Source organism: Triticum aestivum, chromosome 5A (genome assembly GCF_018294505.1).
Source record: "Triticum aestivum cultivar Chinese Spring chromosome 5A, IWGSC CS RefSeq v2.1, whole genome shotgun sequence".
Classification (NCBI taxonomy): domain Eukaryota; kingdom Viridiplantae; phylum Streptophyta; class Magnoliopsida; order Poales; family Poaceae; genus Triticum; species Triticum aestivum.
In genome coordinates, this window is record NC_057806.1 from 521112779 (window position 1) to 521125466 (window position 12688).

The 12688-nt window shown below is 47.4% G+C and overlaps 1 protein-coding gene across 1 annotated transcript; it reads right to left on the minus strand.

Moving 5' to 3' along the window:
* Window positions 1-7716: 7716 nt before the first annotated feature.
* Window positions 7717-12462, minus strand: LOC123101475 (putative F-box/LRR-repeat protein At3g28410). The gene is made up of 3 exons (XM_044522916.1): window positions 12337-12462; window positions 8513-9847; window positions 7717-8234 (listed from the first exon to the last, which is right to left on the minus strand). The coding sequence occupies exons 1-3, from the start codon at window positions 12460-12462 to the stop codon at window positions 7884-7886; spliced, it is 1812 nt and encodes a 603-aa protein (XP_044378851.1). The 3' UTR covers window positions 7717-7883.
* Between the last annotated feature and the right edge of the window lie 226 nt (window positions 12463-12688).

Here is a 12688-nt window from a genome sequence, read left to right on the forward strand (position 1 = left end):
GTCTGTAGTAATATGAATCAAACGTATACTTTTGGAACTCGTAAAATTCTCAAATAAATTGCTGGACCTGAGTAATTTATCTATTAATCATCTTAAAAAAGAATTAACTAAATAGCACTCTCCAAATAAAAATGACAGCATTCTCGTGAGCGCTAAAGTTTCTGTTTTTTACAGCATGATCAACAAGACTTCTCCCAAGTCTTCCCAAAGGTTCTACTTGGCACAAACACTAACTAAAAGCATAAAACCACATCTAAACAGAGGCTAGATGAATTATTTATTACTAAACAGGAACAAAAAGCAAGGAACAAGAATAAAATTGGATTGCCTCCCAACAAGCGCTATCGTTTGACGCCCCTAGCTAGGCATGATGAATTCAATGATGCTCACATAAAAGATAAGAATTGTAACATAAAGAGAGAATCATGAAGAATATGACTAGAACATTTAAGTCTAACCCACTTCCTATGCATAGAGATTTTGTGAGCAAACAACTTGTGGGAACAATAATTAACTAGCATAGGAACGCAAAACAAGCATAACTTCAAGATTTTCAACACATAGAGAGGAAACTTGATATTATTGCAATTCCTACAAGAATATATTACTCCCTCATAATAATTTTTAGTAGCATCATGAAGGAATTCAACAATATAACCAGCACACAAAGCATTCTTTTCATGACCTACAAGCATAGAATTTTTATTACTCTCCACATAAGCAAACTTCTTCTCATGAATAGTAGTGGGAGCAAACTCAATAAAATAACTATCATGTGAGGCATAATCCAATTGAAAGCTAAAATCATGATGACAAGTTTCATGGTTATCATTATTCTTTAAAGCACACATGTCATCACAATAATCATCATAGATAGCAACTTTGTTCTCATAATCAATTGGAACCTCTTCCGAAATATTGGATTCGTCACTAAATAAAGTCATGACCTCTCCGAAACCACTTTCATCAATATAATCATCATAAATAGGAGGCATGCTTTCATCATAATAAATTTGCTCATCAAAACTTGGGGGACAAAAAATATCATCTTCATCAAACATAGCTTCCCCAAGCTTGTGGCTTTGCATATCATTAGCATCATAGATATTCAAGGAATTCATACTAACAACATTGCAATCATGCTCATCATTCAAAGATTTAATGCCAAACATTCTAATGCATTCTTCCTCTAGCACTTGAGCACAATTTTCCTTCCCATCATACTCATGAAAGATATTAAAAAGATGAAGCGTATGAGACAAACTCAATTCCATATTTTTGTAGTTTTCTTTTATAAACTAAACTACTGATAAAACAAGAAACTAAAAGACTTGATTGCAACATCTAAAGATATACCTTCAAGCACTCACCTCCCCGGCAACAGCACCAGAAAAGAGCTTGATGTCTACTACACAACCTTCTTCTTGTAGACGTTGTTGGGCCTCCAAGTGCAGAGGTTTGTAGGACAGTAGCAAATTTCCCTCAAGTGGATGACCTAAGGTTTATCAATCCGTAGGAGGCGTAGGATGAAGATGGTCTCTCTAAAACAACCCTGCAACCAAATAATAAAGACTCTCTTGTGTCCCCAACACACCCAATACAATGGTAAATTGTATAGGTGCACTAGTTCGACGAAGAGATGGTGATACAAGTGGTATATGGATGGTAGATAAAGGTATTTGTAATCTGAAATTATAAAAACAGCAAGGTAACTAATGATAAAAGTGAGCATAAACGGTATTGCAATGCGTTGAAACAAGGCCTAGGGTTCATACTTTCACTAGTGCAAGCCCTCTCAACAATAATAACATAATTGGATCACATAACTATCCCTCAACATGCAACAAAGAGTCACTCCAAAGTCACTAATAGCGGAGAACAAATGAAGAGATTATGGTAGGGTACGAAACCACCTCAAAGTTATTCTTTCCAATCAATCCGTTGGGCTATTCCTATAAGTGTCACAAACATCCCTAGAGTTCGTATTAGAATAACACCTTAAGACACAAATCAACCAAAACCCTAATGTCACCTAGATACTCCAATGTCACCTCAAGTATCCATGGGTATGATTATACGATATGCATCACATAATCTCAGATTCATCTCACTAGTAGAAAAAGGGCCTTTAGTCCCGGTTCGTAAGGGCCTTTAGTCCCGGTTCTTGAACCGGGACTAAAGGGTCGGTACTAATGCCCTGACCCTTTAGTCCCGGTTCAAACCAGAACCGGGACTAAAGGCCCTCCACGTGGCCAGTCCACCTTTAGTCCCGGTTGGTAACACCAACCGGTACTAAAGGAAATTTTCTGATTTTTTAAAAAAATATATTTTCAAATTTCTGAATTATTTTAACCTCTAATCTCTAATCACCCCTCATCACTGCTCAATTTAATCTCTAATCACCCCTCATCATTCCAAATCATCTAACTTCCCGAACGGTCACCCATCCTCCCACTCCCCCAGCCTGAGCACGCTTAACTTCCGGGTTCTATTCTCCCTCGTTTCCAAGTCTGCACTCATTGTTTTCCTGACAATAGTAAGATGTCAATCCTATTAACCATCAGGAGTTTAGCTTGAGCATGAAGTCACACATTTCACTGTTTGAGTTTGAAACTATTCTTCTAAAAAACAATATTTTTTTAGTAACACTAATATATCTTGAATAAGTAGTTTGACCATTATTTGACCACAGTTTGACCATAGTTTGACCAGATTTGACCAAAATTCAAAAAAATTGAAATAATTATTTAATAACACTAATATTCTTGAATAATTATTTAGTAACACTAATACTTCTTGAATAAGTAGTTTGACCATAGTTTGACCAGATTTAATGAAAATTTTAAAAAACTGAAATTTGAGCATAGCTTTTTTTCCTTTTGGAATTTGAGGATTCTACAAATTTGCAAAGAGGCCGTAGGTGGTCTCCATCGGATGTAACTTTTCGAGTAGATGATTTTTCATATAAAAAACTTTTTAATCCGAGTTCGTATGCAAAAGTTATGCCCATTTTACAAATTCCAGAGAGATTTTGTAAATAAAGTCGAAATTCATATTTGTAAATTTTCCCAAGAACTAGACCACATATCACATGGGAAACTTATTTTATTTTATTTTTTCGACATTTCCATCATTTTCTTTTGTTTTTTCTAAAACTGAAAAGGCGGTCCACAGGGGGGGGGGTTGAAAATGGGACCTTTAGTACCGGTTCGTGCTATGAACCGGTACTAATGGGCATCGCACCCTTTAGTCCCGGTTGGTGGCACCAACCGGGACTAAAGGTCTAACCTTTAGTACCGGTTGGTGCCACCAACCGGGACTAATGGGCATCGCACCCTTTAGTCCCGGTTCGTGGCTCGAACCGGGACTAAAGGGCCCAGGTGAATCGAGACTTATGCCTTAGCCGCACGAACCGGGATAAATGCACCCATTGGTCCCGGTTCTGGACTGAATCGGGACTAATGGGCTTACCCGGCCTGGACCAAAGCCCCCTTTTCTACTAGTGTCTATTCAACCAACACATAGAAACTCAAAGAGTGCCCCAAAGTTCTACCAGAGAATCACGACGAAAACGTGTGCCAACCCCTATGCATAGGTTCATGGGCGGAACCGCAAGTTGATCACCAAAACATACATCAAGTGAATCACGTGGTATCCCATTGTCACCACAGATACGCATGGCAAGACATACATTAAGTGTTCTCAAATCTTCAAAGACTCAATCCGATAAGATAACTTCAAAGGGGAAACTCAATCCATTACAAGAGACTAGAGGGGGAGGAGAAACATGAGATCCAACTATAATAGCAAAGCTCGCGATACATCAAGATCGTGCCAAATCAAGAACATGAGAGAGAGAGAGAGAGAGATCAAACACATAGCTACTGGTACATACCCTCAGCCCCGAGGGAGAACTACTCCCTCCTCGTCATGGAGAGCACCGGGATGATGAAGATGGCCACCGGAGAAGGATTGCCCCCTCCGGCAGGGTGCCGGAATGGGTCTAGATTGGTTTTTGGTGGATACGGAGGCTTCTGGCGGCGGAACTCCCGATCTATTGTGCTCTCGGATGTTTTTAGTGTATATGGAGATATATAGGTGGAAGAAGTACGTCAGGGGGGGCACGAGGGTGGAGGGCACGCCCAGGGGGGGGCGCCCCCCTACCTCGTGGCCTCCTCAAAGCTTCCTTGACGTAGACTCCAAGTCTCCTAGGTTGCTTTCCTTCCAAAAAAGAGTTTCGTGAAGTTTCAGGTCAATTGGACTCCGTTTGATTTTCCTTTTCTTCGAAACCCTAAAATAGGCAAAAAAACGGAAACTGGCACTGGGTTCTAGGTTAATAGGTTAGTCCCAAAAATAATATAAAAGTGTATAATAAAGACCATAAACATCCAAAGTTGATAATATAACAGCATGGAACAATAAAAAATTATAGATACGTTGGAGACGTATCAGGTCTCCAGGCTGTTGAACCACTGGCTCCGTCACCGGCACCGATTGGGACGTTTGGCCAGCGGATGCCTTCTTGCTCAAAGCCTGGCCCCTCCTTCCCATGGCCCTCTGCGGCACGTCTTCGTCATCATCTAGAAGTTCAATGACATTGGGTGGAGCTGCAAAGCAATCGATTACAAAAGTTCACTCGACCGTCAAAATAGTTGATTAAGTAAAGAATAAATGGCAAGAGTTATACCTGCATGAGAGGTGACCGCGTGTTCCATCTCCTCATCATCGTCATCTTGGTAAATAGAAGTTCCAGAGGCAGCACTGCAAAATTCAGAATTCACTCAGTCAAAACAAGAAAGTGAGTCGACCAAAGTTTAAGTCGTGCAAAAACTAAGAGGTCGAGCTCAGTAGTTACCCGGAAGCGATGGGGACAACCACTTTAATCTTGGGCAGGGCCTTCCGAGGCTTTGACGTCACGAATTTGGTCTGCTTAGGAGCTTTCTCTGTCGGCACAGGAGATGACGTCCGAGTGCGCTTGGAGGTTTGTGCAGTCGGCGGAGTCGCTTTGCCACGGACGCTGGCTGGGTCCTGCCTCTGCCTCTGGTTGGGTCCGTGCGAGGAGGGGAGTCGACCTCTTCGCCACTGCTCAAGTCCTCGCTCTCCTCGTCCCCCCTTCCGTCAAAATGCCACTCGCCACTGTCGCCTCCACTCGCCTCCCCTTCATCCTCCTACTCTCCATTGGGCATCAAGTACATCTTAGTGTAGATCTGCAAGACACGGGGTCGAGTGGATACTAATCAGTTTCAAGAGCAAACACCTATCAGAACAAGATACACTCGGAAGGAAAGAATAAGACCTTGTCAGGTTCGATGGTGTGGTCGAGTGGAGGAACCCTCCTAGACCCCCTGGGGTTGTCTTTGTTGCCAGTGATACCTTGCAGGCACAGCGCCACCGTCTCCTCGTTGACTTCCTCCGGATGGATCCGAGTGCTGTCTTCAACACCCGAATACATCCACATTGGATGGTCACGGGCTTGGAGTGGCTGGATGCATCGACTGAGAAATGCCTCTAACAGGTCCATGCCAGTCACACCATCGCGGACAAGTTGGACCACTCGCTCAACCAACATATTAACCTTCGGTTTCTCAGTTGGAGTCACTCTCAAGGGAGAAGGCTTCTTGACTCGCTCTGTGGAAAATGGGGGAAGACCAGTCGACTGACCTGGGGTCGGTTGATCGTTACAATAGAACCAAGTCGATTGCCACCCCTTGACAGACTCGGGAAGAATCATAGAAGGGAAAGTGCTTTTGTTCCTCATCTGGATCCCTAAACCCCACACATCTGGATCACGTGTGTCCTCTCATCACTCGGATTGGCCTTTTTAACCGACTGAGAACGGCAGGTGAAAATGTGTTTAAAGAGGCCCAGTGTGGTCGACAACCCAGAAAGTTTTCACACATGGACACGTACGCGGCAAGGTATGTGATGGTGTTGGGAGAAAAGTGATGAAGTTGGGCTCCAAAGAAGATCAAAAAACCCCAGAAGAAAGGATGGGGAGGCAAAGAAAAGCCGCGGTCGACATGGGTCGCAAGAAGGACGCACTCACCCTCTTACGGTCGCGGCTCGGTCTCGTCTCCCAGAAGCCGCCAAGACTCGTGGGCGATCAACCCCCCGTCAACCAGATCCTCCATATCTTCTTTCAGGATCATCGACCGGATCCAGTCGCCCTGAATCCAGCCGGGAGGCAGAGCAGATCTCGACGACGACCCGCCCCGACTCGTCTTATTCCCCTTCACTTTCGCCATCGCCTTCTCCAGAGCAGCGGTCTTGTCCTTCCCATTGCGGCGGATCGAGCTCGCGCTGGGCGGAGGTGCCGAGAGCAGAGGCGGAAGTAATGAGGAGCAGAGGAAGAAGGGGGAGAATGGGACGCACAGTGCGAAAGCATCAGCTCCGACACCTTATATGGCCCCATTCCCCGAGTGACTGACTGGGGGACCCACACAATCCTGTCAAATCCCGCAACAGGCGCGCGCATAGTACGCGGCGAAAAAGGTGGCGCAGGGATCGAGGCGCCCGGCCTAATCCGCTTCGATTACCACGGCCCTCTCCGCCTCGCGCGCTTCCCCAAATTTCGAATCCCGCGAGATCCGGAAACGACAGAGCAGTCAATCATGCTGAAGATTGTATACAACACCAGCAGTCAAAACTTATCAGCAAAACATCACTCGACAATCTCTGAATGGCTCAAGGCGACTGAAAATGGATTCGAAGCTGTTGCATGGTTCACCAATCCAGTAAAATGCTCCTGCGGCATGAAGATTGGGTCGGAACCATCTTCAACTCCATTTTCCGCTCGAACCCAGAACCATTCGGGGGCTAATGACGATGCCGTGTACCTAGGGTAGGGCAATAGACCTGATCTAAGCACCCCTCCCAAGGACACTGCCCTACAATCAAAGACAATCAAAGGACAACGAATTCTACCGACTGGAATCATCGGAGTACACGTCCACTTGACCAATGTCTCCACTCGGATATCCCAATTCCATTCGACTAGTATATCGTCACTCGACCGTACAAGAACCACTCGGAGTATAGAAGGTCTAAAGTCACTCCAGATAGCAACGGTCAGGCATTCACTCCATAGCATTAATGATCAGTTATATAACTTTATTACTGGCGTTGCCAGTAACGCCTCATCTTTATGTACATTGAACCCTATGTAACGGAGGATGGCTGGGGTCCTGGCGCACTCTATATAAGCCACCCTCTCCTCTGGGACAAGGGTTCGCACCTCCTGTAACTTCACGCATAATCCAATCGCCCGAGCCTCCGGGCACCGAGACGTAGGGATGTTACTTCCTCTGCGAAGGGCCTGAACTCGTACATCTTGCGTGCACAATCTCACCGTAGCTAGGATCTTGCCTCTACATCCCTACCTCCCTATTCTACTGTCAGACTTAGAACCACGATACTAGGTACGGGCGGCACGGCCCCCCACGACGGTCATGGAGGCCAACCGCCCCGGGGACGGCGCGTGGAGCGGAAGCAGAGGGAGACGGCTAGGGTTTGGATCGGGGTTAGGCTGATACCATATTAGAAGGGAGAGAGGGGTTGGTGAAATCGTTCATGTATTGCTTGAGCCTCATGGGCATATATATATATATATAGGAGCACAAGGTCGTCTTGGAGTACAAGGCAAGGTGAAATAAATCATACGCTATGTTTTTATAATAATAATAATAATAATAATAATAATAATAATAATAATAATAATAATAATAATAATAATAATAATAATAATAATACTCAACAGGGTCCACGAAGTCTCCTCTATCTCATCAAAAAGTCGGGCCACCTTTTGCCTATGAAGTGGTACTCCTATCAGCTAACAATTTCTGATTATGCCTCCGCACGGCACGCCTTCAAAATTCAGTCATGTCTTATCGCTTCCGTTCTCGTGGAGTTAGCTTGCGTTTGGTCCATTCGAGCGTGGTCGGGCAAGCCCTCCTGGTCCAACACCCAGCAGTCGCCGTAGGGAAGTGCGCTCGCAACTCGTCTGCGATCTCGTCAACGACCGACGCGGCTGTAGCGTCGTGAAACCCGAGAGATATCCTCTCGATCGACGGCGGCACGGTCCCAAGCAGAACCTTGACGAGGCTGCACTCCTCGCCGTCCGTTCCCCTGAGCCCGTGGACAACGATCTCTCGGAGAGAGCCCAGCGGGCTACCGCTACTCCTTTCGTCCGCGCAACGACCCCACCGGCACTCTCCTCGCGGTACGACTTCGCCCCCCTGTACGAGATGGAAAGAATATCACAAATCATGCATATAGTATATAGTATATGGCATATTCATATACCATATTAAATTTTTATAATAAATACTCTCTCTTTAAAGAAATATAAGAGTGTTTACAGAGGGAGTATCTAGCGGCGAAAACCCTATATCATTGAAATATTGGTACAGCAGTGAAAATTTCAATTTCAAGCTTATAGTTCTGGGATTTTTGACAATAAAAAACAATATATTTAGAAAATTTTACTATAACATATTGATGCGCGCGCACGTACCAAGACGGCGAGACAGTACGGGTCTGGTTCCACGTAAATCGTTGCCACGCTCGGGGTACGCGACAGGAGGGAGGCCAGGCACGGCCCGACGTCGCCACCAACCCCCCACCGAACCTTGAGCGAGAGCACGGTGACACGAGGCAATGGCGGGACGTATCTCATCAGGTCCTCGCACGAGCCACGCTCCTCCGGGCCTAGCCAGTTGTCGAGGGTCATCTCGTCCGGCAGCACCAGGTCGAGCTCCAGGTGTTGGGTGGTGAGGGAGCAGGCCTGCAGCAGCTGCATCGTGTAAGGGAAGTCGAACCTGTCGCTCCGGCCCAGCGTCGCGAGCTTGAGGCCGGAGAGCCGGCGGACGCGCGCCAGGCTGCCGTCGGGAGTGCTGAGCCGCTTCGGGTAGCTGCGGTACCAGCAGATGGACTCCATCCTCGGCGCCGAGACGACCACCTCGGTGTCTTCGTCGCCGCTCATTGGGAAACGGAAGCAGGAGCGCACGCTCAGCGACCGCAGGTTGGGGGCCGCCACGTCCAGCCTCTCCATGCCGTCCACGTTGTTGAGGTCGAGCGCCACGAGGGCGTCGGAGCGGAGGACCAGCGCGCGCACGGCCTCGCCGCCTCTCACGCAGGACAGGCGCAGCGTCCGCAGCCGCGGGCAGGACGACGACAGGAACTCGTGCAACGGAGGCGTGCCGGCGGGCAGCCGCAACGTGGCGAGGACCAGCTCCGTCAGCCTGCCGAAGTGCGCCGGATCTTCCCCGGCCGCCGGGAGCTCCAGATCGATTCTGTGGGTCAGCGTCAGGGACAGGGCCTCCGCCCGCGTGAACCGCGGGAGAGCCAGCGGGAATGCCCCCCGTAGCACTGTGACGCTCACGGACCCCGCCGCGCGCTCCATGGCCTCGGCGTACCATGCTTTGGCCTTGCCGACACCGATCTGGTCGCGCGTGCAAAACTCGAGGGAGATGGAGGGGATGGAGAACATCGGGAACCGCGCGAGGGCACGCGCGCAGAGGTCGGGGAACCGGACCCCCACGCCACAGTTCTTGCAGTCCTGGACGGACAGGTTGAGGGCGAGCACGTGCGCCGGCCACAGCCGCCGCCAACGCCGCGATAGCTGGGTCGCGCGCACGGCCAGTGGGGTGGGTAGGAAGCCCAGGATGCGCCCGAGCACGTCGTCGGGAAGGCCACCAAGCCGATCGACTCCCGGCGAATCGCACTTTATGGTCCCGTTAGCCCCAACTTGCCGCTTGTTTGTATCTAGAATTTCAGATATGTGTGCAAAACGAGATAAGTATGTTGTATTGATTATTAGCCTCGAGGTCGAGTACGTATAGGATACAAACTCGGAGTAGAAGGTAAGTTTAAATCCGTCTTGAAATAGGTCTCAATTCAAATTTACTATGGCTCTGTCTAGACGTGTCCTAATTATTGCACATCTAGGTAACACAATCAAACTAGAAAGAAACTGATACAAGGCAAAAGAAAATGTTTGAATGAATCTTAGCGTAGAATCATGATGTAGGACTTAGATGGGCAATACTTAAAGCACGTCTAGATTTACTATTTTATCTATCAAAAAATCTTCTTATGATACAAATCTATTAATACATGGAATTGACTATGGTACAAAACTGTTAAAAAAATACTTTTTTCCATGTGGTAAGCAATCCAAAAAATACCTTTATAGAATGTGTTCTACTTTAATACACCCTCTTAATTAAATAAATGATGAAAACTAAATCAGACCCTTTCAGATGAGAGGGAAAGATAGCCAATTTTAAAACTAAATAAATTTAGTAAACTTATTTCAAGGAATATTCATTGATTAACATTAATATAGATCGGCTGGAGTTTTGCTAAAACACATCTAGATGTGCCATAAGTATTGTATATCTAAGTCATATGTCATTGATCTTACATTGAGATTCGTGTGAATATTTTCTTTCTCTTTTTTCTTTTTTTTCTTTATGCTTGATTCACTCACTTAGATGTGCAATAACTAGAGCACATCTAGATGTGGCCTAGATACACCCAAGAGTTTTTTCTGGATTCAGGCACACATATATTGTGCCACTTTAATAGTTTATGCTAGTTGAAAACATCATTTATCGTTCTAGCGGCATTCCACCGAGAAGATACAATAGAAGCCAAGAGGAATGTAATTATTGCTTCTGCTCGTCCTTATAAAGTATTGCAGTAAACACCCTCGATTTTCAGGCAGTCGACCCGCAATACAAATTTAAGTGGCTGTAAAAACTCCTGAAAATAAAGAAAGGGCTCCGCCCGGTTGAACTCCTGAAAATAAAGAAAGGTCTCCGCTGGGGTAGCCGCCATTGCAGGGGTTTGACTTGGGCCCCCGGCCGCGGGCTGGTTGCTCCCCTGTGCATGTCTTCCTTCTCTGTGCAGGTCGAGGTGGAGGTTTGAGGCTTGGTTGGAGAGGCGGCCTCATGTTTTGGCATTTGTGTTGTGTTGTCAGAGGATGCCGGGGTGGAGATCCTAGATGGCATGATCCATGGTGAGCTTTCCGGCAGGCATCATGGTGACAATGGTGCCTACACCTCTTGGCCGTGTTGGCGGCATGGGTGTACAGGTGGAAGGCTCTTGGATGCTCCGTTCGTGTTAGGATTTGGCGGGGTTGGCCTGACTCTCGCTACGGGGATGGCAGGGCGCCTCCTGGTGGTATTAGAGAGTTCTCGAGCGAAAGCTTCACGCTTAGTGCCGGCGACTGCAGCGCCTGTGGGTGTCGTTTCTTTCCTGAAGGCATAGTCGTGGGTCTTGTTCATGTGTCAGGGCTTTGGGTGAAAACCCTTGCCTGTTCTCAAACTCGGCAGAGACGACACTTAGCACCGTCACCCTCCTGGCGGCGTTTCCGTGGAGTTTTGGTGTCGTTGGTTGGTCCTAGGCAAGTTGGCAGGCTAGCTCTAAGGTCTGTTCAGTGTTGTTGTTATCTCTACTATCTAAAAAAACGTAAGGTTTCCTTTCCCCTCTTACGTCAATTCTTTTGTCCAACCTTCCGTCAACAAGTGATCCCTCGCCTTCGTCGCCCCTAATAAAAGGAAACACAATCAACCATTGGGAAAAAAGTCAGGCGCAATCCCAGGCTTTCATTCCTCGCGTTTCGCTTCATACAAATCGGGGAGTCCCTCGGTGCCCCACCTCGCCTTCGTCCAACTTCGTTTGCCACCCACGCACGTCCTACGACGCCCTATCCCCGCCCCTTTCCTCGTGCGTTGATAGATATAAGAGTTGATTCAATTACTACCTCCGTTTTAGTTTACAAGTCTTGCGCGTATACCTAGGTTGTCAATTTTATCAGCTTAATATAAACTATATAACACAAAAATTATACCTTTTAAAAGTAGAAACTCCAAAGTTTATGTTGGTATATTTTTTGTAATATATGACTTGTATTAGGTTGGTCAAATTGAGGATCTAGGGGTACGCGCACGCCCTGTAAACTGAGAAAAAGGTAGTACCATATTTGGGAACCGATCACCGTAATCGCATTTATTTATTTCCTGTCTCACCCTTTCTCTATTCTTTAGCAGCGTCGCGGCGGCGGCTACAGGCGGGAGGAGCCTGGTGTCCGAATGGGCGAACGGTACGGCCGGCTGAGACTGAGAATCACCTCTCTCTCTCTCTCTTTCGTCCTCTCTCTGCAACGATGGGAGGAATCAGTCTGGGCCGACGATGGCGTCGGCGACACGCCTGATGTCCACCAGGATCTTGAGGTCTTCCAGATCAGCGTCGACACTAGCATGCGATCGGCGCGCTGCCCTTGGCCGTGGCTACTCCAGTCTCCACATGACGCCCGCTTCGCTTGTCGCATACATGCTGGCTCGGCGGTGGCCGCAGCGTCAGCGTGCGCCCATAAGATGGAATACCTCCCAGCAACTCGCGTGATAGTTCATCAACGACGGTGACGAACTGGATGATGACCTCCGCCAGGCTGATCATCGGAGCTCACTACACGTCACGTCCGGCGGGAAAGCTGGCAATGAGGCCCGTGACTGCCCCTTCGTCCACAGAAAGGCCTTCATCGTGAGGTCGCCTCCGAGCACAGGATCCATGCGAGGTTGGGGCGTTCAGCATTGAGGACTGCGTGATTGGTTTGTCGCCTGTAACCCCAAATGACGAGCCCGGCGTGATCGATGAAGACTATTATGGCGGGGAGCTGCGCGTC

What these genes read in the sequence shown, in the direction of transcription:
- LOC123101475 (XM_044522916.1), bottom strand. Translation starts at nt 12,462, where the DNA reads ATGATCAGCCTGGCGGAGGTCATCATCCAGTTCGTCACCGTCGTTGAT. An exon ending in GGCCACCGCCGAGCCAGCAT is followed by an intron (nt 9,848 to 12,336) that starts GTATGCGACAAG and finishes TTCTACTCCGAG; the next exon opens with TTTGTATCCTATACGTACTC. An exon ending in CGTACTGTCTCGCCGTCTTG is followed by an intron (nt 8,235 to 8,512) that starts GTACGTGCGCGC and finishes CATCTCGTACAG; the next exon opens with GGGGGCGAAGTCGTACCGCG.